This window comes from Punctularia strigosozonata (assembly GCF_000264995.1).
Source record: "Punctularia strigosozonata HHB-11173 SS5 unplaced genomic scaffold PUNSTscaffold_6, whole genome shotgun sequence".
NCBI classification, from domain to species: Eukaryota; Fungi; Basidiomycota; class Agaricomycetes; order Corticiales; family Punctulariaceae; genus Punctularia; species Punctularia strigosozonata.
Genome location: NW_006767438.1, coordinates 1,112,572 through 1,132,354, shown reverse-complemented (window position 1 = coordinate 1,132,354; position 19,783 = coordinate 1,112,572). Strand labels below are relative to the sequence as shown.

The 19,783-nt window shown below is 54.5% G+C and overlaps 7 protein-coding genes across 7 annotated transcripts; 3 read left to right on the top strand and 4 right to left on the bottom strand.

Annotated features, from left to right (window-relative positions):
* The first annotated feature begins 611 nt into the window (after positions 1–611).
* Positions 612–1,823, top strand: PUNSTDRAFT_143694 (uncharacterized protein). The gene is made up of 2 exons (XM_007383714.1): positions 612–1,583; positions 1,645–1,823. Exon 1 carries the CDS (start codon positions 662–664, stop codon positions 1,544–1,546), a length of 885 nt encoding a protein of 294 aa, XP_007383776.1. The 5' UTR covers positions 612–661; the 3' UTR covers positions 1,547–1,583; positions 1,645–1,823.
* Positions 1,824–2,080: 257 nt separating this feature from the next.
* Positions 2,081–2,578, top strand: PUNSTDRAFT_134251 (uncharacterized protein; the record flags this gene model as incomplete). The annotated part of the gene is made up of 6 exons (XM_007383713.1): positions 2,081–2,125; positions 2,177–2,186; positions 2,237–2,256; positions 2,315–2,347; positions 2,401–2,497; positions 2,553–2,578. 6 exons carry the CDS (start codon positions 2,081–2,083, stop codon positions 2,576–2,578), a joined length of 231 nt encoding a protein of 76 aa, XP_007383775.1.
* A 1,523-nt stretch (positions 2,579–4,101) lies between these two features.
* Positions 4,102–7,570, bottom strand: PUNSTDRAFT_52482 (Creatinase/aminopeptidase). The gene is made up of 20 exons (XM_007383712.1): positions 7,171–7,570; positions 7,016–7,084; positions 6,839–6,952; positions 6,748–6,779; positions 6,478–6,676; positions 6,278–6,415; positions 6,044–6,219; positions 5,924–5,977; positions 5,609–5,870; positions 5,497–5,552; positions 5,421–5,442; positions 5,322–5,362; positions 5,167–5,266; positions 5,099–5,108; positions 5,007–5,047; positions 4,893–4,946; positions 4,808–4,834; positions 4,710–4,754; positions 4,527–4,651; positions 4,102–4,460 (listed from the first exon to the last, which is right to left on the bottom strand). Exons 1-20 carry the CDS (start codon positions 7,286–7,288, stop codon positions 4,299–4,301), a joined length of 1,845 nt encoding a protein of 614 aa, XP_007383774.1. The 5' UTR covers positions 7,289–7,570; the 3' UTR covers positions 4,102–4,298.
* Positions 7,571–7,994: 424 nt separating this feature from the next.
* On the top strand, positions 7,995–9,678 carry PUNSTDRAFT_113611 (DUF803-domain-containing protein; the record flags this gene model as incomplete). Its single annotated transcript, XM_007383711.1, has 6 exons — positions 7,995–8,078; positions 8,139–8,229; positions 8,357–8,432; positions 8,489–8,649; positions 8,722–9,013; positions 9,087–9,678. 6 exons carry the CDS (start codon positions 7,995–7,997, stop codon positions 9,676–9,678), a joined length of 1,296 nt encoding a protein of 431 aa, XP_007383773.1.
* A 258-nt stretch (positions 9,679–9,936) lies between these two features.
* Positions 9,937–13,521, bottom strand: PUNSTDRAFT_102635 (P-loop containing nucleoside triphosphate hydrolase protein; the record flags this gene model as incomplete). The annotated part of the gene is made up of 11 exons (XM_007383710.1): positions 13,132–13,521; positions 12,819–13,066; positions 12,288–12,764; positions 12,171–12,233; positions 11,927–12,115; positions 11,630–11,872; positions 11,015–11,581; positions 10,675–10,958; positions 10,499–10,617; positions 10,337–10,442; positions 9,937–10,274 (listed from the first exon to the last, which is right to left on the bottom strand). Exons 1-11 carry the CDS (start codon positions 13,456–13,458, stop codon positions 9,937–9,939), a joined length of 2,961 nt encoding a protein of 986 aa, XP_007383772.1. The 5' UTR covers positions 13,459–13,521.
* A 345-nt stretch (positions 13,522–13,866) lies between these two features.
* PUNSTDRAFT_134247 (uncharacterized protein) lies at positions 13,867–14,640 on the bottom strand (the record flags this gene model as incomplete). Its single annotated transcript, XM_007383709.1, has 1 exon — positions 13,867–14,640. The coding sequence occupies one exon, from the start codon at positions 14,638–14,640 to the stop codon at positions 13,867–13,869; it is 774 nt and encodes a 257-aa protein (XP_007383771.1).
* A 142-nt stretch (positions 14,641–14,782) lies between these two features.
* On the bottom strand, positions 14,783–18,004 carry PUNSTDRAFT_134246 (P-loop containing nucleoside triphosphate hydrolase protein; the record flags this gene model as incomplete). Its single annotated transcript, XM_007383708.1, has 10 exons — positions 14,783–15,093; positions 15,156–15,261; positions 15,317–15,438; positions 15,498–15,781; positions 15,842–16,411; positions 16,467–16,848; positions 16,910–16,956; positions 17,006–17,068; positions 17,117–17,608; positions 17,664–18,004. The coding sequence occupies 10 exons, from the start codon at positions 18,002–18,004 to the stop codon at positions 14,783–14,785; spliced, it is 2,718 nt and encodes a 905-aa protein (XP_007383770.1).
* Between the last annotated feature and the right edge of the window lie 1,779 nt (positions 18,005–19,783).

The following is a 19,783-nucleotide window of genomic DNA, read 5'->3' as shown; positions in this document are numbered from 1 at the left end:
TGCCGGTTGCGGCACTATCGCCGGACTCGGTTCGTCGCGAGTCACTGCGAAGGACGCGTCGAGGTACATTATCCGTAGGAGCTACCATAGCGTAATTCTTGTATTGGATAAATGTAACTGTAGTACTTACGAAACGGACGACGTCCAATGATAGGATAGACCCGGGTGATCAATCCGAGTTGGAACCTAAATCAAAGGAAGTCAGCCTAGAGACGATTTGATTGTTTTACTCACAAGAAGTAAACGGTCAAAAATATGTGACGACGGGTAAGCTTTGTAAGCGAAGTGTAGTCACACGGTTAGAGTTCCTCAGAGTTCACACAATAGACCGGGGTAAGTCTCGTTGAGTGCGCAGGAGAAAGCTAGAGTACATGATCGTTTGTACTCTACTTATATACTACGGAGGCCCTACGTGTCAGTCATATTTTATAGGGCGTAATACGTGTCTTTCGGTGGGGGTTTTATCACGACTCGAGTGCACGTTCGTCAAGAGAGTCTCTGTCGGGGCGAAGGTCCGATGGTGGCGCTACAGTTACGCTCGATCGTTGGTTGTCCTCCAGCCACCCCCACACTCGTTGTCGGTATAAACCTCCAAAGCCTTCGTTCAGTGCGAGCCACCCAACCAACGCTATATCTGTTGCTTTTGCTACTACTTTGGTCCATGAATACACAATTCTCCTGGTCGTCATCCTCCTCGCCGACCACCCAAAGCCCCTGGCGCCCGTCTGGGAACAACCTCTTCGGAACAGCCTCAGTGGCTGGCCCATCCGTCCCAAGAACATACGCTCCCCTTCCGAAAGGATACTTTGCTTTTGCCTCGCCCCAACCCTCTCAGTCTCTCAGCCAGCCGTCCCTGCTGGCACCACCGGACCCCGAACCTGAAAACTACGCCAAACTTCGCGAACGCCGGTCGCGGGAGCGCGCCGAGCGCGCTCAGCAGCATGAAGAGGCGCGTCGAGCTCGAATTGCGCTGGAAAACGCGATCGCCGCCGAGAACGAGCGCGAGTGGGTCCGTTCGGGAGGCGTGCTGCGTGACGCGCAAGGGCGTCGGGACTACGCGCGGACGGAGCGGATCCGCGCCGAGTTGAAGAAGGAGGCGGAGGAGAAGGAGCTGTTGCTCAGATGGGAGCGGTATGAGAGCAAGTGGAAGGAGCTGCTCGCCGGCGGAGGCAGCGTACGGTTCAGCGATATACCGTGGCCGGTCCCTGCGGCACACGAGGAACTGGCTACACCGAAAGGTCCCTCGCGCGCTACATCCGCGGTGAACACAAACCTGGCCATTCGGCAACAGCTGTCCGATCCTCAGGTCATCAAAGATTTCCTATTCTCTCCCCTAAGTGTGCGCGAAAATCTTCTCGGCGCTGGCAAACGGATGACGAAACGCGACCGCATCAGGCGCGAGATGCTGCACTGGCACCCTGACAAGCTAGGGTCCATCATGTCTCGCGTTGCAGAGGAGGACGAGGTCGACGTCCGCGAAGGCATCGCGGCAGTGTTCATGCAGCTGAAGTCGCTTCAAGATGAAGAGAAGGACGCCGCCAGCTAGGCGTCTCTCCGTGAGCTGCAGAAGACGAGATTGAAAGGTAGCGTAACGCGGTACGCCTCCCGCGCCTCTCCTTCCGTGTTAACAATGTCCCTTCGTAGAAACCGAGCTTCTGACGCCAACGGTACCAGTACTTGCCGATGCACCATGGACTGCATGGATACGTGCGGATGGTTTAGGAGCCTGCTTACGGTTGTACAAGTACAGTCTAAGGATGTTGATAAGTATTTCGTGCCATTTCACCTTGCACACAGTGTCACGTGACCACAATGAACCTACTTAACAGCTGATAATTATTAAATTAACAAAATGTTGGACACGGAAACATCGGCCCGAGGTTCTGAGGCTGCGCAAACGACGCGACTTTTTGGCAACCACAACTACACTAACGCCGTTGCCTGGGTTACGAACAACTTTCTTTGACTGAGGAACACATGACGAGACGTCCGTTGGCATCTCCAGTGCGCGGTATCTAAGCAATGGGAACATATAAGACATGAAGCACGATATGGTACGCTTTGGCCCGGCTGCGCCACTATGGCCGACGTTATTCCCATTCTTCAGCCCGTGCAATTCGCAAACGTATGCATTCAATTTTGAACGGACAGCGTCGTGCTGATTTGCTCCTCCCAGTATTCTATCGGTGAGAAATGTGTCAATCAACGGTGACGATCGGCTGACGACCCGGACAAGCGGCGTCGCTCCCGCTTCTGGTCCGTTCCTGCGGTTCAGGTTGTAACTTCTGGACGATACTGAGTTGATACGCTCTAGATATACGATTTTCTCCTCACATTAGAGGACGAGGTGCGAGCCATTTCATGGCATGGGCCGACCGATGATCACATACAATGAGTCAGGTTTCGTTGATATGGGGCTCGAAGCTCTCTTGGATCAAGATCCTTTACTTCATGAATAGAATCGCCCCCTTCTCAGACGCTATTCTTGGATTAGCTCGTGAGAGCTCCTGGTCTTCACCCTCTGATGTATCACTCACTGGACTCGAAGGTAGAGTTGTGGCTCGCGATGAATGGGTAATTTATCTGTTGAGCCTGCATGGGAGACTCACCCTCAAATCGGTTGCGTCTATCTTATAGATCTGCCAACAAGGCGATGCTATCGTCAACTGTACGTGCTGTATTGCATACGACGCATCATGACCTCATCGAGCTCTTGCACAGCACTCGTTCTCATCGGCTTGGCCGTGGCAGAAGGTTAGTGTAAACACACTCCACTTGATCACTGCCTGACACAGGGTGAATGTTTTCTAGCTCTCCTAGTAATCCGAACTTGCGCTATATGGCACGACCGCAGCCATATCGTGTATATTCTCTGGGCATCATTTGTCGTACGTGGTGACCATCTGCGTGTCTGGACGTACAACAACGTATGCTTCAGGGATTCTCTGCCGCTGCAGTGGTCATTCTTGCGAGGTACCAACTTCAAACGCGCTGTACGCCCCGATCTGTCTGTCCCGCCTTCAACCGTTGCTCACCTGCTTCCGTGTCCAGTCATTCCCATAAGCACCGTCGTACCGGGAATGAGCGGGTGCCTGCAAATAGCCGGACATCATGAGATATGGAAGGCATTCTTGCTTCTCGCGATCTCGGAGACTGGTGCGAATTCGTTTGGGTCCTTGGATCTTCCGCCACTGTAGTAAATGACGCAATCCAGTTATCGTAGCGTTCACAGTGGCGAAATACGCCATCTCAAGTGCGTCACAGCACCATTCCAAACCATCCCAATGCCTTCTCTGACCCTACGTGGACCTCGGCTCTGCAGATGACAGACGCTATACGGGTAATTCGCGCTTGTTTACGACGCTATATCGCGACGGTCAGTTCTTAGACGGCTTGCTTAGCCCATGAATCTGATTCCCTTTCCCAGGAGTGATGTATTATCTCTATTTTTTATGTGAGAGGAGCGACGTCACTGGTTGGATGAAACTGATCGTAGGATACGCAGTGCCTAGTGTTGCCAACATTGTGTTATTAGTCCGCATGGTAATGTGTTGTTCACCTATCGAAGTTATTTCTTGGTCATTGACGTGTGGCATGTGCAGGATCCGGAGCGCGCGTCGTCTATGATACAGTGCGTGAAGAGCATTTATCACTTCGTTGCACGTTATTCATTGCGTTGCAAACAGAATTCTGCATGCTCTGCATAGCATCTTCGTATCACGGGTGATCTTGCGCTTGAGAAAGATGGCGCAGCTTCCTATACACGAGCCCTTGTCGATGCGGAGTGGACCTGCTGCATATAGGCGATACGGGCTCGACGTGATTTTGAAACGGGTCAGCAAATAGGCCTTCCGCTTGTTGTAGAGCATGCTCGATGTATGTGAAATATGCCTGAACCGTACAATAGATGATACGAAGCTAGGAACACCCATCGTAGCTGAACGCTTTTCCGCTGGAGCTCGGAATGCTATAACCGACGTGAGTACGATACTTGAACATTGCATGCAGTATCGTCAGTTGCGACGAGCGAAAACATGCTACTACGGTACCACATCATGCGTTTTCATCGGACTGCATATTATCAGAGGCATGTCCGTTTTGGGGTATGTGCGATCAAAAGATACAGTCTCGGCTTATGAGCAAACGGTCCCGAACTTGCATACATATCAGAATAACGGTCGTTAGCGGAGCCATATCACTAAAGTTTCCTCAGTTGAAGTTGATCAATAAGCCTCCGCAGTGAACCATGTATCAAAGTTGAACAACAGTTTCCTGTCCCTCATAGTTTGACGAACATCTTATAAGGGAGAACATTCCCGTTCGAGCCACTCTAGCGCCCGTGCGTCGTTCTTCAGCAGAGGACCTACCTTGTCCAAGACTTCCTGGTGGTATTTGTCGAGCCAAGCCCGTTCCTTCACCGAGAGTAAGGTAGTGTCGATGAGCTTCTTCTGTATCGGGCACTGGAAAAGGTACAGGACGTTATCCATGCTCAGTGCTGCATGCACGAAGGTCGACCACGGGCGTACCATCGTAACGTTTTCGAATCCGAGGTAGCCCTTGTCGCCGAAATTGTTCGGCGTCTTAGCCTCCTTCACGATGACGACATTCTCGATACGTATGCCGAACTTGCCGTCGGCGTAGTAACCAGGTTCTGCGCGACCATGGTATCAAAAACCGACAGTGCCAGCATGGACGAACGGCAAACTGACCGTTGGACACCGTCATGCCGGGTTTAAGTGGAGTGTTGTTATAAGCTATGAAATCAGTCGAATCACGCTCTCCCGCTGACATGGTCAAAGTAGCCTACCGATGCGCACGCCGATACCATGAGGTCCTGATCGTTCAAAGGATTAACGGGCATTCGCAGAACGAGTGGCCGTAGTGAGCAGTACCTTCGTGTACGTTGAGGAAGTGGCCAACCCCGTGTCCGGTACCATGTCGGTAATCTACTCACACGAACAGATAGGATCAGGGACAGATGGCAGAAGAGTTCATAATTGACGTACCCAGACCATCTTCCCAGAGCGGCCGCCGCGCCCATGAGTCGCTAGAATACGACGTTGAGACGAAAGCTTGGAAGTTACGATAGAAATCTCACATCACATATCCTAAATCGCACCGCACAGCTTCGGTGAGATGGAGGCGTACAAAATGCAGGACTCGTACCCGTCGTGCCGCTCGGAAAGATAGCGGTGTCGATGGCGATGTGTCCTTGCAGCACTCGCGTGAACGCTCGTTTCTCCTCGTCCGTAGGTGTACCGAAATGCTATCATTGAACCGCGTGAGTATTACTGAAAACACAGTCGAAGGCGAGGGCTTACCCAGGTACGGGTGACATCCGTTGTACCGTCCAAGTACTGTGCTGATGAGGGATCGTGTCGTCGGAGAATTTCATGAAACGAAAGTTGGATGGCCCATACCTCCAGAATCACACAAATAGATCTGCAGGGTCGGCTTCAGTTACACACAATATCGCTCAATAGCAACGAAGCTGACCTGATCCTTTCGTATGATTGCACAATCCTCCGGATCCGGCGAATAGTGTATTATAGCTGCCATTCATCTCATCAATGCTTCACCAACGTCGGCAAGCAGCAAGGACACCTACCCCCGTTCGGGCCTGTGCTCGAAATGGTCGTGAAGCTCAATCCCTGGAACAGCTCGCCCTCTTTCCTGAATCCCTCCAGGACCTCCGCCGCCTTCCACTCGCTCCACTCGGTCCCCGCGTCCAGCTCCGCCTGGAGCCACGAGAAATACTTCGCGAGCGCCGCGCCGTCGCGGACGTGCGAAGCGCGGAAGCCGGCGATCTCCGTCGCGTTTTTGATCGACTTCAGGTCGGCGACGTGCGAGCGGGCGATGGTGATGTTGTCCTGGGCCGACGTCAGAACGGCAATGAAACACGAGGATACGAGTGCGAGCTCACATGTCCGATAGCGTCTGCGACGGCCAAGCTAGCCTTATCGCCCACGATTACTGGCTAATCCCACAGGATAGCCTTAGTCAGAGCGCCTTCAAATATATAATCTCAGGATGTTCTGCTCACCATCTCCTTGCTCAAGCCTAGTTCGGCGCTCAAACCCTTTAGGTAAGGGAAAAACTCGACGTAGGGCTTGACTTCCACCCCATGGCCGAGGTGCGCGCGCACCTCGGGGGTGAGCTTGGTCGGGTCGACGAAGAGGAGGGCGCGAGTCGGCGTGATAACCGCATAGGCGAAGAAAACTACATGCGCATATGTTAGGTTGAAATGACGACGAAATTTCAATCAAGGAGACGGTACCCGGGTTGAAGTCGATGTCAGACCCGCGGAGGTTGAACAGCCACTCGACCTCGTCGAGCATGTTCACCACCGCCGCCTTCGCCTTCTGCTTCTCGAGCTCCGCGCGTACCTTCTTGATCTTGTCCGAATGCGATTCACCTGTGGCCCTTTCCCATGTCACCGACCCCTGCGGGATGCGAAGCCACGGGTGATAGACGCACCGGCATATTTCACGTCCAATGCGAAGATGGGATTGGTGGGCCGGGGAGGGCGGTCGGCACCCCAAACTAGGTCTACAAGATTGTCTTCGAGGGGCACGAGCTCCGAGTGGACGGGTGAGAGGGCTTCGCGCAAGGACTGGGCATCGGAGACGGAGAGGAGGGTCGGGTCGAGGCCGATGCGCGTGTTCTTCTCAAGGTTCTGAGGGACGTGGAAGGCCAGTCGGTGATCATGCAGAGAGAATACTGGTACCCGTGAAGGAAGGAGCTTACTTTGTGCAGGAATTCTTGCCAGGTGGGGACATCTGCGTAAAGCATTCGCAAGGAGTGAGTATCAATGCTGGTGGAATGCATGTAGGCGCACCTGGTAGGCCCTGCTTCATCAATGTCCAGTTGCGGTCCAGTTGCTTCTCAGCTTGTAGGAAATAGCGCCCGTCGGTAAAGAGGTAAGCGTTATCGGTCGTCACCACAGCGCACCCTGTTTCGTTGCATAGAACACCGAGTTATAGAATGAACCTGGAGAAAAGGTAAGAATCCTTACCAGCCGAGCCGTTGAACCCGGATATGTACGCCCTGCGCTCATCGCAGTGCGCGCTGTACTCGCTGAAATCTAGTGGCAGGATCTGTCAGCGCCCGACTGCGCTCAATATGTTCGGCGTGTATATATGCGCCTGTCATACATGCGTGCCCACTCACGCGAATCTTCGCTCGGCACGACATACGCCTTCACGTCGTACTTCTTGCTGCTCATAAGTTCCCTCAGCTTGGCGAGGCGCTCGGTCGTGTTGACCGTGTGCGTGCCAATGTCGCCCATGGTGGTATTTAGTCGCTCAACAGATCGTGAGCTCGAATAGCGGACCAAAATCGCGAGTCTGGAGGCGAAAGATCTGAAGCAGAGAGCCGGCGAAGGGATGGGGGTCCGTCGAAACGGGATGAGGACCATGTGCACAGATGATCTCCGGGATTAGATTGGCTCAGGCTCTCGGACTCGCAATTCCCTGGAAAGGTGGATCCTACGCAGCCGTAGGCCGCGTGAGGGCTGTAACCGGACAAGCACACTTAGGCGTTCACTGGGCAGTGGTCGTCGTCGTCGTAGTAGGAGTCGGAGGTTGTCGGGGACTAAGCGGTGTACACCGTATACTATGCGCTGGCGTCGGCGACTCCCTATTATATATTGCTCGGTCATCGTCAAGTATGACTTCGTACATGCACAGAAATCGCCAGGGATAGTCGAACAATGATGGGCCACGTAGAGATGCGGATGTGATCAAGCGAGCAAGGTCGCAACTCGCGACATCAGGCTCGCTGGCTGCTGAACGAGAAGCACCGCATTTCTCTCCCCTACCGTCAGCTACCGTCCTCCTCGTCGTGGCGACGTCGCCAGCCGTGCATCTCAATACTTCCTACATAGCTTGTTTGCTTGTTTCTGATTCCCAGGCCGGCTTGAAGCCGCTACGAGAGCGCCACTACATCGACAACGCCAGCGACCCGGTCTCAAATAGCGTGGAGCTTGGTTCAGCATGCTCGAAGATAGATACATCGGACTCGCGCTCGCAGTTTCGGGGACTGTAGCCATCGGAACTAGTTTCATCATCACCAAAAAGGTTGGCTTCATCCGCGTTCGGTGTGGTGTACGGAAGGGTTCACCAGCCCTTGTTCAACAGGGTTTGAATGACGCATCGCACGCTAACGGCAAGGCGTCCGAGGGATATGCATACCTTCGAAATCCACTATGGTGGGCGGGGATATCGACATGTGCGTCTAGTCGTCTCTGCGCCATGAAAATTGCTTATGGCTTGCTCATCCTGCAGTGGTTATTGGAGAAAGTACGCGATCCTCCATGCCCTCACATTCTTTCTCGTTGATTGATTCATGTATGCAGTCGCCAACTTTGCTGCCTATGCATTTGCACCGCCCATCCTCGTCACCCCTCTCGGGTCCCTCTCCGTTTTAATTGGGTTAGTCTTTCGGCATCAGCACTCGTCCGCGTCGCTGATGTACCTCTGGACCGCAGCGCGGTCCTCGCGTCGTTCCTCCTTGGCGAATCACTTGGGCACCTAGGCCGTGTAGGCTGCGGACTCTCGCTTGTTGGCTCCTTGATTATCGTGCTACATGCTCCAGAAGACAAGGAGGTGACGAGTATAGACGAAATGCTCGAGTATGCTGAACAACCTGGTACGCATGTGCCTCGACACTTGCTCTTCTCTTCTCCAATCACGACATCTTCTCTAACCAGCTCTCCTGCAGGCTTCCTCCTCTACTGCCTCACCGTCGCCGCCTTCTCCATCTTCATGATCTACGTCATCGCGCCCAAGCATGGGCGCACAAACCCGCTGGTCTACATCTCTATATGTTCCCTCGTCGGCTCCGTGTCCGTCATGGCGATAAAAGGCTTCGGCGTCGCCGTCAAGCTCACCCTCGGCGGCAATAATCAATTCACCCGGCCGGCGACGTACGTCTTCGGGCTCTGCATTGCAGGCTGCATCCTCGTGCAGATGAACTACTTCAACAAGGCACTCGACACCTTCTCCACTAACGTGTACGTGCTCTCGTCGTCGTCTTCCTTCACCTCCCTTCCTCTCGTCACGACGCTGACGCCCGTCTTTTCTCAGAGTGAACCCGATGTACTTCGTCGGTTTCTCCACCGCGACGCTCGTCGCCTCCATCATTATGTTCCGCGGCTTCAACACGGCCTCCACCCGTGACTCGTTTTCGCTCCTCGCCGGGCTCACCGTCACCTTCCTCGGCGTGCACCTCCTCAACCTCTCCCGCCAACCCGAGGCGCCCCTCCCCCAGGCCCACTCCGCTTTGGAGTCGGGGATCATGAACCCGCGGCTGAGCATCAGCGGCCGGATGAGCCTCGACGGGTGGGGCGTGAACGCCGTCCCCCTCACGCCGCACTCCGCCAACGGAAGCGCGTATGGCCACGGCCGGCGCTCGTCGCTCTACCGCGCGCAGAGCCAGACGCTGTTCAACACGTTCGAGCACGACGACGAGCTTCCGCCGTCGCCCGCGCTGCACCGGCTGCAGGAGGAGCAGGAGGAAGATGAGTATGACGACGAGGAGGCGAACGAGCGCACGCGGCTCCGGAGCGGCGGTGGACTGGGGAGCGCGCGAGGGTCGAGGAGCAACTCGCCGAGGATGGCGCGGGGACCGGGGTCGCAGGACGATCTCCAGGCGCGGCGGTCACCGCAATACCGATAATGCTTCGCAGGAGCGCGCAGCTTTTGTAGATAGTTAGTTGATAATACCCTCCAGACGGACCTTGTTACGTATGTTATACGCGCTTAGTTAAGTCAACATCGCAAAGCATGTGTTGGATGTGCAGACTGGTAAACACGAAGAATATCTATCTGCCGAGAAAAGCACCTGGCCTCCAAGCACGAAATGAGAGAAATACAAGTCTTGAAAATACACGAAATCCTTCCGAAGCGTGTGCAAGATCCAAGAATCAAAACGACCTCAATCGTCCTCCCTCCAAGGCACGTCCAGGAATCCCTCTCCATCGTCCTCTCCAGATTCTCGTTCGCCTCCAGGGATCGCCCATTCCTCCGTGGACGAGAATATTTGGGCGCGAATCCGCTCCATCATCTCTGTAACTTGCCCCTGCGCGCGCTCCCGGCGCTCCCGGTCATACCCATGCGCGACGACGGTCTCTGTAGGGTCCCAGTCGATCTTTTTGCCCTTCCAGCCGCCGCCGAGGTGAACGAAGTTGAGGAAGGCGCGCCAGACCGGGTCGAGCGACAGCACGGTCGGGTCGCCAACGACGATGAGAAGTGCGCGGGCGCGCGTAATCGCAACTGACGTGACGAACGGGGCATTTATGAATGCCGGGTCAGTACGGCGGATAAATGGAACATACCATTGAAGCGCCGGGCGTTGGCGACAAATCCGAGGGTGTGGCGGATGTCGTAGTTGATGTGATCGACGGAACTCCGCACAGTGGACAGGATTATGACTTTCCGTTCCTGTAGAGACATGTCAGGAGAGCTAGCCTGGCAGTCATTCACGAGTTGCGGCATACCTGGCCTTGGAACTCCTCAACAGAGGCGCACTTGATGTCCTTGCATCTGTCAGGAAGGATACGATGTATCTTCCCGCACTGTGCGTGATAAGGCGATATAACACCAATATCACTGGGCTCTATGATCATATCAAGCTGTTGAGTATCCATCTTCATCTCGAAGAAGGAAGGCTCACTGAGTCGCAGCTTTTGATCCGACATCAATTCCACGCAGTATTTCTTGACCTGGGTCGCCTCCTCGACGTTGAAAAAAGACGGGGACGACTCCTCGCGCTCGTCCTTGCCCGTTATCCCATGGAACACAATCGGGAAGCCCCTCTTGACAAGCACCTCCGAGCGCAGCAAGCTATGTGTCATCGCTGGGTCTCCGCAGGCCTCGAGTTCGCCATCGTAAAACTGTTGGTTGGCAAACGTAAGGATGTCGGGGTGTGACCTCCAATTCTTGATGAGCTTCACAACCCTGATGCATAATGCCGCGTGTTAGTCTTGGAGGCGCCGACAGAACGTAGTACTCACGTCAATCCTCTGCCGGTCTCCAGGCTATATGGCCCGCTGTCCATAAGACGTTCCATGTAGCTCCTGTTGAGCTTGAAAGAGATGGCTATGACCGAACGAATGGTCGGTCCGAGCTGCCTTATATCCCCCGCCAGGACGACATTCGTGCGGTTGTCCGCCATGGTCCTGATCGGGATCATCGCGTCCGGCTCCGTCGCCTGCGCGCACTCGTCCACGAAGATGTGCGAGTAGTATCCCCGTGGTACGCCGAGGCCGTAGGGTATCCCGCCTGAGATGCATGTCGAAACGACAACGCGGTACTTCATCAGGTCCTCCAGCGCCGGGGTGGCAAAGACCTGATTCCCGTTGATGAGGGAGAAGGGCAGGAGGTCCTTGGGGAGTCGCTTGACCTCGCGCGAAACCGAGTTGAGGCGGAAGAGCTGGTAGGGGCCGAGGTCGAGCAGCCGCATGGCAAGAAGGTCGGCGGCGGCATTCGACGGGGCACACACGAGGATGCGGCAGGCGTCGTTAGCGATGAGGAGTTGTTTGATGCTCTCCACGACTGTGACGCTCTTTCCGGTTCCGGGCCTGAACAGACGGTGAACAAGGGCCGACGAGCGAAAACGTGCAACTTACGGCCCAAAGATGACGAAAGGGACGGAACCTGCTGGACGATGGAGTATAGTCGCAACGGCTTGCAGCTGTTCGCGATCCTCCGCGATCCTTCGGTTGACGAGTCGAACCGCTTCCATTTGCGCTTCAGTCACGGTTCGCAGAGGCGCTAAATCACGCGTTGCGGGGAACAGGACATGCGTCAATGGGTATTTGATTGCCACGGCTTGATGCGCTCTCCTCAACGGCAGACGATTCAAGACAAAGCTGTGAGGAGATGGGTTCAGGGCCACGCGTGTCAGGCAACAGAACGACCCGCACCGGACATCGAAGCTGTTGCCCCGGAAAGTGCTGAACGAATCGCTGAATCGGACGTCCACGGATGTGTTGTGAAGCTCGTGGACGCGACCTTGGTACCATTTGTCGTCGCGTTCGCTGGTGAACTTGACGTTGATGAAGTCGCCGACGAGAACGGAAGGCCGCTTCTCCGCCAACCCGTCGACTTGGAGGCTAGAGGTAACCGATTTATAGGGCTGCACGGGGTATGTGCTTTACTACCGCTCACCGGTAACGTGGCGGTCTTGGCTCCAGCGTGACACCGTACATCGAATATCGCTCTAGATCCTGTCTGATCTAAGGTCAGCAGGGCATTCCGCGACGTCACAAATCCAGCCCGACCCACCTCGTCTTCTCTTCCTCGATATGCAGCAACATGTGGAACCATTTGGCGTATGTGGAGGGTGTGAGCGCGGCAGGCAGGAACCGCGCGCGAACCTCCTGTTGTGCCCTCCGCGTGTTATGCTGAAATGCCGCCTCCACGAGGTCCGCAGGAACAGGGTAGTGCGGGAGAAACACCTTCCAGGCCGTCTCTGTCCACGTTGGGGGTGGCGGCACGACTTCCGCTTCGGGCGGGCGGGGCTTGACGGTCTTCTTCACGTACGGCGCCGAGGGTCGCAAGACGGCGAAATCGTCAGCGGAACCGACGATGGCCTTCATGTGGCGGATGATGGTGAACTGTCTCTTGGCGGCGACGTCGTGAAAGCATAGCTCGATGGTGTCCTCATATCTTCCTTCGTAGGAGGATTGAAATACGACGGCAACTTGACGGGGTTGACGCCAATTGATCCACCTGATATTTCCTACGAGGCTAGCTGAGAAACTGCAAGCATATAAGTTGAGAACAACAGAAGGAAAATAAGAGAAAGTATCCGACCTTGTACCATGCGTGCTCTGTGTGGTCGACGAGGATAAGAGTATCTTGGCGAGGTAAACTCGAGCGACGGTGTCCGTTCTTTTGATTGTCAAAGTCATCGTGCGTCGTTCCGAGGCCCCTTGGGTGGCATCCATCTCGACAATGCCAAAATCAAGCCCTCCTTTCAAGGAAATCGCGACCCCGTGCTTGTCTGCTTCGGCGCTTTCGACGTCTGTAACACCGTCAGATACATCTCTCACATCCGTACCCTAGACAGAGCGCATACAGTCAACGAGAACAGCAGATGCAGCCCAACGACGCGTTGCATACGTACCCTACTCGTCGCCCCCGCGTTTGCATTCCCCTGGCTGACCGCTCTGGCCTGCGCGACCGCTTCCCGATGGCTCGCACTTCGGGAGTGATAGGTATACGCGGTGATGTTTGGGAGGGTCAGACCGCAAACACCACAGCGTATATCAGCGAAACTGCGCTGCGTCGCCGTTCTAGGACCGGAGGGCGCGGAGTGCGGGGTCTGAGCCGTTTCGACGCCCGCGACCCTGAGCCTCCTAAGCACCTCCTGATGTTTCCGACCGCGAACGTGCTGGTCGACGCTGTATTTTGCTGGAACGAACGTCCCGCAAACGCTGCATCGTTCAGCCATTTTTCTCGATCGGAGAAGTAGGCTGGACGGTAGTGAAGTTCAGGTTAAGGCGAGAGAGCCAGGAGGGTAACGCTTGGTCGACACTGAAGCCTATCAGGCTCTAGTCAAGGGGGGCGCAAACCACGTGTAGCGCTCCGTCGGGCAATGGAAGGTTTGTTCGTGCACATGGAGGCAAAGGAATGGACTGGTTTGTCAGAGTCGAAGGTCGGCTGCTCTCGACCCTCGACCCTCTCCTCTTCCACGCCACTACACATCCGGGCTCGCTGTTCCTTCCTGAGTGCTGTCAACTACGGAAAGTAAACTCTAGTAGGAGTATGCGGCACTAAGCAAGATAATCGAATTTCGTCGACCTGAACTTTTTGAAATCCAAATACATGTATTCGATCCAGAGCGACGCACCCGATGGAATCAGAAAGGAATTTCATCGTTCGCTTCCTCGTCGTCAGCGGTAACTTTGAGTCTATAACCAAGGATTATCTCCCCATCCCCGTCCCCGGCCTGCTTGTCCACGTTCAATTTTTGACTGAGCACCCAGTGCCAGAAGGCCCTAAAGAAGGGCTTTTGATTCCGAACTAAATCGAGAGCCGTACGGTGCTGCCGCGGGTGCTCTCCGAGCAGATCTCCGCTGCGGATGAGCCGCTTGTACAGCGGACGCTCGGCTTCCGCGATTACCTTGTACACCGAGGGCGAGCATCCATAGATGTACAAGCTATACCGCGGGTGCACGACGTTCTTGTGGCCTCGCGATGGAGGCGCAGGGATGACCACCTTGGAAGGAGACCCCGGAATGGGCGGAGGATTTCCGGACTGCTCCATCATGTCGCGCCGCTTTCGAAGCGCCGTGCTCGACTTTGAATGATCTGAATGATAATCAGTGGGGGTCTGTGCCAATAGTGAAGGAGGATTGGCAACTCCTAGCTCCATAATCAAGGTGATATACGGGCGGGGCGTCTGCCCTCCCGTGCTGGTAGTGTTCCTCGAGAAGAACTTGATCTCGTTCTCATTGATGGCATACGCAGACGGTGTGCCCGCCTGTCCTCGAAGCTTTAATTGGACAAAGATACCCGACATGACCTCTGGGCGAAGGGCAACTGCCTTGTCCATAAGAATGGGCAGGAACACATTGACGATCGCTGCATTGTTCAGGCAGATGACGGCCATATGACGAATGAAGCATGCCATCGCAGTATCTTCGTAGACCGAACACGTCAGAGAATAATACACATCAAGATGATACACGCCCGAACACTGAGAAGTACCACCTTGCACAAACACAAAATCACAAATCCATCCGAGATCATTCGTCTCAAACACAAACCAGAGCTCACTCCTGCCGTTCGGGGTTATCCAAATCTTCGTTCACGACGTCCGAGTCCGGTTCCGCATCCTCCACGATAGGTTCAATACCAAACTTCGCAAATTGTGCGTTCAGCTCCTCGAGCGCTTGAGCCCTAACATCGGCATCATAACCACCGTCCTTGACGGGTTCGGTCGGGTCCCAGCCGATACTGCTCTGACCCGTCCACCCGCCGTTCTGGTGGACGTAGTTGAGAAATCCACGCCAGAGGGGGTCTAGCGAGAGTACGTTGGGATTCCCAACAACAATCAGGAGCGCTTTTGCGCGGGTGACGGCGACTGGGGATTGATGAGGAAGTCAAATTCCGGCATGGACTAGATGTATCGCCGGGAACACGTACCGTTGAAGCGACGTGGGTTCGAGACAAATCCGAGGGTGTGTCGCAAGTCATAAGTGAGCAGCTCTTGGCTGCTTCGTACGGTGGAGACGATGATGACTCGCCGCTCCTACGATGCAAACTGAGCGGGTGGCGACTCCTGAGCAAGATAGTTGAAGGCGTACCTGGCCTTGGAATAACTCTGTCGAACCGACCTTGATGTCTGTGAGGTGAATCGCCCTTAGGGCCGCTCGGATCTTGAGCGATTGCGCATGATACGGCGTGATGATCCCAATATCATGTTGCTCTGACAATCTGGAGTTTCAGCGTGGGGAATCAGGAATGGGGATGACACTGGCGACTGACCGACAGGGAATTCCGCGTTTCCCAGCAGATCTTGAACGTACGCCTTCACTTGGGAAATCTCATCGATGTTGAAGTACGACGGAGATGTCGACTCGCGATCGTCCTTTCCGATGATTGAATGAAATATAACGGGGAACTTAGACGACGGCAGGCCGGGCCAGCCAATGTAGGAGTCGACGATCTCCGCACACGCGCATGGGCGGAGGTCACCGGCATAGAACTTGACGTTGGGGTACTGAAGGATGGTGGTATGCGAGCGGAAATTGTTCACAAGCTTGACGACGCTGCGCAAGGTAAATATAGCGTCAGGGGCGGGGAGGACGAACAAAGGCTGACACACGTACGTGACACCGTACCCGCCGACCACGTCGTAAATCTTCCTTTCCATAAGCCGTTCCAGGTAACTCTTTCCGAGACCCAAGTCCCGGGCAACCCCAGATCGGATTACAGGCCCCAGCTGCTTAGGATCTCCGGAGAGGATGATGTTGGTTTTGCTCGTTGCAAGCATTCTGATCGAAACCATTGCCTCGGGCTCCGCCGCCTGCCCAGCCTCGTCGAGAAAGATATGTGAGAAATGACCTTCCGGAATTCTCAAGGAGTATGGTATGGCAGCGGATATGCATGTTGCAACGACCACCTTGTATCGCAACAGTCGATCCAGGTCTGGAACAGTGAAATTGCCTCCGTCAGCGGTCATGGCCGTGAATGGGAGGAGTGTTTCTGGGACTAGGTTCCTCCTCCGCGTCGGGGCGTACATACGGAAGAGATCGTCGTCGAGGTAGGTAAGGCCGAGCGCAATGAGGTCTGCGGCGGCATTGGTTGGCGCAATTGCAAGAATGTGTACTTTGTCGCCGCCAACGCGAAGGAGCTGCTTGATAGCCTCGAGGATCGTGAACGTCTTCCCCGTTCCAGGCCTTTTATAATGAAAACAGTCAGAAAAGGCGTACACCAGATAGGGGGATGACATACGGGCCAAATAGCACGAAGGGCACTGCCCCCGGCTTGCGATGGACGATGGACGTAATCGCTTGCAGTTGCGCCGAATTCTGCAGGATGCGCTCATCAAACCGTGGTCCTTCCAGAATCTCAGGCGAGGGGGCGAGATCCCCTGCGATATGCTCCGGCTCAGGGAACAGTAAACGACTTGGGTTATTCGATATCTTCAACGCCTGGTGCTGGACGCGAAGTGGGTGGCGGTTTAGTTGAAATCTGACGTTGCATGTTTTATCTTTGTGGGCCCCAAAAGCGCTGTTGAGTCGCATCCCGACTTCTTGTAGAGCGACCACAAACACCCTTCCTTCAAACCATTTTCCCTGATCTACATCCGTTGGTTGTACCAGAATGCGATCACCTATGCCGACAGTGTTATTATCCAAGCGATGATTAAAAACAGCGACATTCCGCGAACGTACCGACGATGACGCTGGGTCTATTCTCGGCCAATCCTGGGACCTGCAAGCTGCAAAACGGATGAGATACGTCATCCTTTCAGAAACGGATGATCTCACTAGTATAGAGCGCCCGCAGACCTGAGTCGTACACCATGCATATCGTAGGCTTGAATGTCTTTCCTGTGGCGAGGATTCAGTATAATGCAGCGCGCAGCACGTAAAACATACTCTTGTTTGTATTCTTCGGCCCAAATGAGCGTCTGGTACCAGGTCGAGTAGCTAGTCTCATTCAGTGCTGGTGGGAGATGACCCTCGCGAATCCTCCCCGTGATCTGCTGAGACGACGCTCTTTTCTCCAGCACCGACAATAGTGCATCTGGGATCTTCGCATCGGGAAGTTTACGCCGATACTGGATGCGCGACAGAGACGGGGGTAGTTCCGCTTGAACCACTTCCGTCTCTGCCGTGCGGCGCCGCCTGGTGGGCTTGACGTAAGGAGCAACCGGCTTCAAGAGTTCGTGGTCCTGTGGATCACCCACTACGGCCTTGATAATGCGCGAAATCTCGAAGCGGCGGCTCGCGTCTGCGTCCTCGAATACGATCTCGAGACGTGCCTCGTACCTCCCTCGCTGAGGAGGATGTTGGGTAAACTTCACGACAACGTGCAGATCCTCCGCTGAAGGAACTCGCGTGCCGGCACCTTTCACCGAAGCGATGAAGCTGGACCAATGGTTGGTGAATGTCGAACAGGGTAGCAGAAAAGCCTGTCACGTACCACGTCGTTGGCGCTGAGTTGAGCGCCTTCACAACTCTGGCCTCAATCACCGCGATCCGAGCAGTACCGGATGTCGCCCTGACGGTGATGTTGATCTCGGGATTGGCCTGCACCGCAGCAAAATCCATGATCCCAAAATCAGCACCTACGTCGGCATGCGAGATCGTGATGCCGTTATCATTTTCCGCCCGCGATATTGCCTCCATGTATGCCTTCATGCGAGTCTTTCTGAGATGTGCACGATAGGTATAGTGCGCCTTGAGCTGTCCATTGGGCACATGCATTTCACATGCGTCACAATAAGCGAATCCAGGCCGGGACAAATCAACCTCAGGCGCCATGGCGGGCGAAACACCGTTTTCTCTGGCGCGAGAGCAATGCGGGGCGGAGGCGATGTGCTTCGTCCAGCCGCTCATGCCGTCGGTAGTATGCGAGCAGATCGTGCATTTGAACAGTGTAGATGTCCTTTTCTTTTTACGGAGCTGAACCTTCATATGCTTGTTCGACTTTTCGTGCTGTGCATGGTTGGATGCGGGGCTGGACACGACGCCACAGTCTGTGCAGGCTGCGAAATCGTGTTCACATGGGCAACCGACGACTGTGCACATGCCCTGCAGCAGTTTCCGTGAACACAGGTTCAAGCTGAAAAGATACTGGCTGTTCATCGTGACTGGGTGAGAGGGGAAAGGAAACGGTGCAGCATTCCCTATCGATGTTCCTCTTTAGTCGCATGCAAATGCAGGTCATGGGAGTGGATCCCTCAGTCTGACTCACGGAACGGATACTGAATGCCCGTCATGAGCTTCCATTGCTTCCATTCGAGTTGAGTTTGGATTCAAGCTCTGCTATTCCTGAGACGGAGTCTCACGCGCACGTCCCAGAGCACGTTCCATCGGCGAGTTTGACTGATGACAAGGACAATCTCGTCTAATGTTCACACTGAGCTCGGTCAGCAGAAGTGTGACGAGGAGCTCGAAGTCCAAAATTGGCGACACACAGCTCGGGAGAGAACTGAGGAGGAGCTGAGGGCACGGAGGAACGGCCACGTGCATTAATCAATGATGCAAGTCCGGCGTCGTGGTCGCCTTTCTTGTTGGACAAGAAGTCCGGAACATCTGGGACCGGGGTCGTCGCTCCACAATAATAGAGCAATCAGAAGGATTCCTGCCAACGTCCTTATCACAAAGGAGCTGATTGTGGCCTGACAGCCCGTGATGACAGCGCACGTCGGGACAAGACCAATTGCGACCTGCATGAGCGCTAGCATCGAAACACGGTTGCATACGTAAGGTGCACATTCCGCAGCCTTTACAGCGATCCTTAACATATCTGCCATGGTGCTGGCAACTGGGGAATCCTTCATATCGTACACCACAGCAGGTATGGAAGAACATATAACCAAAACACATGATTCTAGGATCGTGTAATCGGAGGGATCATCGTCTACGAGCTGAATAATTTGGCGTGTTCTGCGAGCAATCTCAAGTTGGATGTAGGGCCCTCCGCGCAGGGGCGCAAACGGCGAACCAGAATTGACCTTACGTACTTTATACCCCTTCCCGTTCCCGATCAGGCAAATGCAGAGTAACGGCATGCTACACACACGAGGCTGCACGTATATAACAAACGCAGATTCTTCCTGAAAAGAACGGGATGAATTGAGATAGGCACAACGGTGGCCATAAGAATGGAATGGCGGGACTGACCGTTGCGTGCTTTCGTCTTCGATGTTTGGCTTACGATCCTCGGGGCCCCAGCGCGACGAATACATCTAGATTCTACGTCGACAGTGAATTTCGGGTCTCAAGAATGAGTGCACGTCATGCTATTCAAGTTCCACAGTTTCAGATAGTGGAATAGAAGGCCCCGACGTCGATCCCTCTTTCACGTGTCGACATCTCTGCAACGTTAACGACGGGCTCTCTGGTAATAAACAACACGCATAACGGCACGAAATCTTCACCCTAGATATCCATTACTCATCCTGGGGATCGAATCAGGGTTCAGCCAAGCGTATATCGTCTCTCGACCCGTACCATCCTGAGACGGTTTCCAAATCTAGGATGCGACTGTACAGTATAGCACCTTGTCCCCCGCATCTCGACAAACATCCTCATCGA

What these genes read in the sequence shown, in the direction of transcription:
- PUNSTDRAFT_52482 (XM_007383712.1), bottom strand. Translation starts at nt 7,288, where the DNA reads ATGGGCGACATTGGCACGCACACGGTCAACACGACCGAGCGCCTCGCC. An exon ending in GGCAAGAATTCCTGCACAAA is followed by an intron (nt 6,677 to 6,747) that starts GTAAGCTCCTTC and finishes CACGTCCCTCAG; the next exon opens with AACCTTGAGAAGAACACGCG. An exon ending in TGACATCGACTTCAACCCGG is followed by an intron (nt 6,220 to 6,277) that starts GTACCGTCTCCT and finishes ATGCGCATGTAG; the next exon opens with TTTTCTTCGCCTATGCGGTT.
- PUNSTDRAFT_143694 (XM_007383714.1), top strand. Translation starts at nt 662, where the DNA reads ATGAATACACAATTCTCCTGGTCGTCATCCTCCTCGCCGACCACCCAA.